This window comes from Cynoglossus semilaevis, chromosome 12 (assembly GCF_000523025.1).
Source record: "Cynoglossus semilaevis isolate Cse_v1.0 chromosome 12, Cse_v1.0, whole genome shotgun sequence".
In the NCBI taxonomy this organism is placed as follows: Eukaryota; Metazoa; Chordata; class Actinopteri; order Pleuronectiformes; family Cynoglossidae; genus Cynoglossus; species Cynoglossus semilaevis.
Window position 1 is genome coordinate 13,773,241 of NC_024318.1, and position 5,136 is coordinate 13,778,376.

At 39.7% G+C, this 5,136-nt stretch overlaps 1 protein-coding gene across 3 annotated transcripts in view; it reads right to left on the minus strand.

The window, feature by feature from the left end:
- Nucleotides 1-5,136, minus strand: part of LOC103387633 (signal-induced proliferation-associated 1-like protein 2) — a 49,739-nt gene that overhangs the window by 28,080 nt on the left and 16,523 nt on the right. For all 3 annotated transcript variants that reach the window (XM_025061054.1, XM_017037087.2, XM_017037086.2), the window contains exon 8: nt 3,491-3,765. In XM_025061054.1, the coding sequence (XP_024916822.1) occupies nt 3,491-3,765 (275 nt within the window). The remainder of the gene's footprint in view (nt 1-3,490; nt 3,766-5,136) is intronic.

The window sequence follows — 5,136 nt, forward strand, 5'->3', positions numbered from 1 at the left end:
TTAGACTAATAATCTAACTAACAAACTATGTTGTTTTGTTGTGGAAAGTACTGAGAACTGGACAGATCTTTGGCTAAAAAAATAAAATGGGAAAATGGTACAACTTTACATAACACAAGGGAGAACCAATGCCAGGAGTTCAGGTCAGTTAGCAGCAGGTTTCAGGTAAACAATCAGCTCATTGAGCATTATTCTCTTAACGAATTACAATAGATTAGAGTAACAACAGGACCTAAGACCTCGGTCAGAGAACTGTCACTGCAATGACATGGTCTGCAATTGATGGACCTACTAATCCATTCCAAGGCAACAGCAAAAGGCCACAGAGGTTGTAACCTCAACAACCCTTTGCAAAAAAAGAAAAGAAAAGAAAAACAGATACAATGTCCATTCATTAATCTGCTTATATGTATGTGAGTACACCAGCCATTGGGTTTTTTCTGTTAATAAATGAAGGGTATTAATGGGGGCAACTGTAAGGTAGTTCCTAATGAGTTCGAATTTTAGTATTCAGTTGCATTCTCTTTCACAGGGTGTTGACATGGGAAGTGAGAAATCCAGCTCAATCTGAGTCCAGGAGACAATTCCTGTTGACAAGTCTAATGGCACTTAAAAGGGAAAAGGTCACAAGTGGCCTTCTGAGTGTCACAGGCAATACTCATTATCAGCCACCGTCTGGTACCAAGTTAAATCTACTCAGATTCAAGTTGCCCAGTCGCATAGTATCTGAATGTTCAAATGTACTACAGGGTTCAGTAGAACAAGGACACGCTTTAAAATAATAGCTGTTTTTTGTGTTTCTGTTTACCTATTTAAGTACATTTTTTTACAAAGACGACTGATTAACCATGTGTATATCCAGTGACCACATCCTTTGACATACAATCAGTGCAATGTTCTGTACATAGCATTCCTGTTTCAAAGAGCTAATCCTTTTCATCCCTTTCTCATTAGTTTGATCCAAAGCTAACATGTTGAACTTGTTTAAAATCTTGGTAGAGTGATGATGGAAAGACTTTTGGAATTGCACTCAGCTAAACCACATCCTGCCTTTAGCATACATTTAATACTATCTGAAGTTAATATTAGGGTTTCCCCTCGCTACAGACTGACGGGCTGAAATTGTCCTGGAGTGTATACAGTTTGGGGACTTTTGCTACAGACTTGTCTAAATTCTCCTTCAGGCGGTGGTCATTCATTATAAATGGAGCTAAATTGGGGATGAACCCATCGGTCAACAACAAATTTGGAGCACTCCCAAATTTGTTGAAGACCAAATAAAACAACAGTTTGGAGCAAAAGGGAAACATGTCTAGCCCCTGTAAGCTTATAAAAACATTTCTGCTTGTTGTAGTAGCAGTGTGGAGCCAGGGTTCATTGTCTGGAGGTCATGAGATTCTTGTCCATTGTTGTTAGACTAACCCCCATCTCTGTGGCCACAGGGGACTGTCAGGGGCCCATAGCTCCCTGCAGAATTCCTTTCCTTTGAGATAACAGTGGAGAACTGGAGCACTTATTGTTGAATGCAACACTTAGCAACTCAAAGATGCAGCAGCAAAAAGAGCGGAAAGTCCTCGAGATTCTTCAGCTGACCCTTATCACCTTCCAGTGTGTTGGAGCCCTGAGAGAAATCGTCTTCATCTCTCTTAGTTACCATCAGGTGATGATGTGAAACAGTGTTTTAAATCAGCTCGACAACAATTGACCAGTATGGTTGTCTACTGTAATACCTACTAATCTGCCACATACATCTGTTAGCACATGCCATATATGGGTCAAGTTGAAAACATTGTTGCCACCAATGTATTCATACAGTGATTGATTCAATGAGGCCAGACATTGCTGCGCAATGTGTTCTTTCAAAACATCCTTTATGTTCATAAAAACAACATAAAACGCTTCAGTGCCGTTGCTGAACCCAAGCCACATGTTTTCCACTTTAAAAGTGATGATGCCAAAAAAAAAACAAAAACAAATCGGTTGGTGTCTTTTTTTTTTTTTTTGAATCATTTATGAAAAATGCTTGTTTTGTCTCCTTTTTCCCTCCTTGACTAGTGATTAAGACTTTATCATCATGCATCACCACAGATCGCAGTAAGAGGATTAGAAGTTGGTGCAGCCAGAGGGGTTGCTGTGTTGGGATCCACAGACGAGGCATGTTAGCCTGCCATCTGGGAGCACAAATATGTCACTGCTCTGCTGCCAAACCCAGCACTAAAGTGAAACACAAACTTCAGAGTCTCCTATTAAGTCTCTGACATAAAATAGTACTCTGATGTTAAGGACTATTCTTAGAGTTGAGAAGAGGCAATTCAACAAACAAACTGTATTCTAGCCTTAATATTAGATATTGTTGAAGGTTAATTGGAATTTAACTTTTTTCCATTTTATAAAATTGAAAACAGGGGAAAGTACACTTAAACATACTACACATACAGTAAAATGATCATTAATATTAATTATAACACTCACAAGAAAAAAAAAAATCCAATCCTCAGTCAAAATACAGCCTTATACTATTTCGTTTTTAACATTAGTTGAAATATTTTAGGCCTCCTCCTGACAAACATCAGCAGTTTAAAACAAGAGTATGAAACTCTGCCAGGTCTCTCCGTTGCTGTTCACTAGAAATGTGTGTGGCTCAAACTTGCAATCAAATAGCTACATAAACATTGCCAGCAATGTGGCAAACATTAAACTGGATTAATTCAAACTGTTCTCTCAGCACACAGTAAACTCCGTCTGGTCCAGATATGTGTGGGAAATCCAAATAGCATTTGCAGTTTCAGAGATCTGTCAGCATACAGCACAAGCAAGGTTCTGATACTGAAAATCTGTCAAAAGAATTTTGTGTATATATTTACACACATATTTTTATGCATGTCCCAAACGCAAAACACAAAGATGTGGTTTTATCAATCCTTTGTCTTTTCCATCACAAAAATATTTCGAAATTTGCTGCATTGATTTATTGCAGGCATGATAAAAAAAAAAACCCTCCTCATGGGTCTGCATCATAAAAGCCAACAATCCCTCCCTTATTGATGAACAGAATACTAGTGGGGGTTGCAAAAAAAGCAATATACAAATGTGAGCTATCAGACAATGGCAGTGAGAGTTGAGCCATTAATCAAAACATTCTTCTCATTATCATTAGTAAGAACTGCTGTGTCTGTCTGACTCGACAGGCCTGCTGGAGTTTTCTCCCTGAACAAAACCACATTAATACAAAAAGAGTCTGTTTTCCATTGAAATCAGGAGAAAACATTAACCCTGCCAAGAAAAAAAGATATGTAAGCACTTCTTTATGCTTATCATCTCAGATGTGGGACAAAATGGCGGCTAATTAAGCCCAGCTGCATAGGGAAATGAGGTAGAGTGTTTATATATATATATATATACACACACACACACACACACACACACACACACACAGACAGACACACAAGCAAAGTGTCTCATAATTACAAGCAGTGAATCTTTCAGTTACCTTCTGGGGGTGCCGTCTTCATAAGGCTGGATTATGACCACTTTTACAGTGACAGAGGTGCGCAGGAGGTCGATCATCTGCTCGTGGGAGAGCGTAGCTACAGCCACCTTGCAGATCTCTACCAGTCTGCTGCCCTGTCTCAGGCCCGCCTTCCAGGCAAAGCCAAAAGGCTCCACATCAGCCACTATTCCCTCAAAGTTCACATGAAAACCAAGTTGGCCTAGGCCGTTCCGACGCAAGATGATATCCGCCGTCTCACAGCCTCTTGTGGCAATCTGAAAGGACACAATTAGAAATAAAAATACATTATACATTTATTTTTAATGCACCACTTAAGTGGTACCTATGGGCACACAATAAAATATATTTAAAAAATATTGGGGAGTTAAAATCCTTTCCCTTCACACGTGAACAAAATGTCACTTCACATCAGACTACAGAAGTGACAGTAGCTCTTCATGAAGCTCCCTTAGTAATGGAGACATGACCTGACAGTTCTCCAAAGATAATGTTGTTTAACACCGCTTACAAAAATTCCTTATCTAAGGATTCGGAAAGATTGCAGAGAAGCTTTCATACACTTTTAAACAAGAATGAATCTTCCTCATTTGACAGCTGTGTTACTTGAAATTCCGCTGAGGGCCATTAAAAAACATTGAATAATTGGACCTGAGGAGACATGAGACCTGACCTGTGACCCCTTGGCTGAGAAGGTTGCTGTCATCATGCACTTAATATTAGGTTACTTGATTTGCTCACAGGAGTCCTGGCGTTAACCCCGTGCTTTTAATGTAACTCAAGTTCGGCTCAAGCTCAGGTAACGCTCTTTGTCCATTTACAACATTTAAGCAGGACACACAATGATTAATAGTGAGTAGAAATGACAATATGTCAGTGAATATACACAGACATTGAGGCTATTCTTCGCATATACTTATCTGAAGACCAGGTGTTCAGTGATTCCTTACTTTTTTACCTTTACGTTTTTTGTTGTGACTACCACAGGAAGAACGCTCACACTGCATTATTGAGCTTTTATCACCCATCAGATTAGTCTTGGTTCACTTGTGGGTGACTGCATCCATTTGCCATAGAGTGGCAGCTGGCTTCAGGGACACATTTACTCAGTGTACGGCCTGTCAGCACCACAACAGCTTCTCACACTGGCAGAAATTCTACCCCACTGTGTGACAGGGGACTGAAGACAACCGTAATGGACTGTCACACACTGGGTCCTAACAGGAAACATCACCAGAGCAACATCGGCTGAAGAACAGTCCGTGCTGTACCTATTTAAAATCCACATACTTTGCTCTTGATTTGCAGCAAACACTGCTGATTTTAGTTTCAGTAGTTTCATAATCCACAGACTAAACAGTATTTTTGCATAAAACAAGAGAAAGTGAAAAGGTAAAGTCACACACTGGAGCAAAATCTGAACACAAACAGCCACGGTGTTTTAGAGCAATGAATCACACGGTTCTTTGTCAGAAATCCACTAGGCCTAAATAATGCTTTCTAAATTCCTTCATCCTGTCCAACAGCAGAATTAATGTGTCCAGGTTCTCTTCCAAATGGCTCAAGTCCATAAAGGCTCAATCAAACAGGACACTCATTATCTAACAGGGGGATTTGGGGCCTTAGAA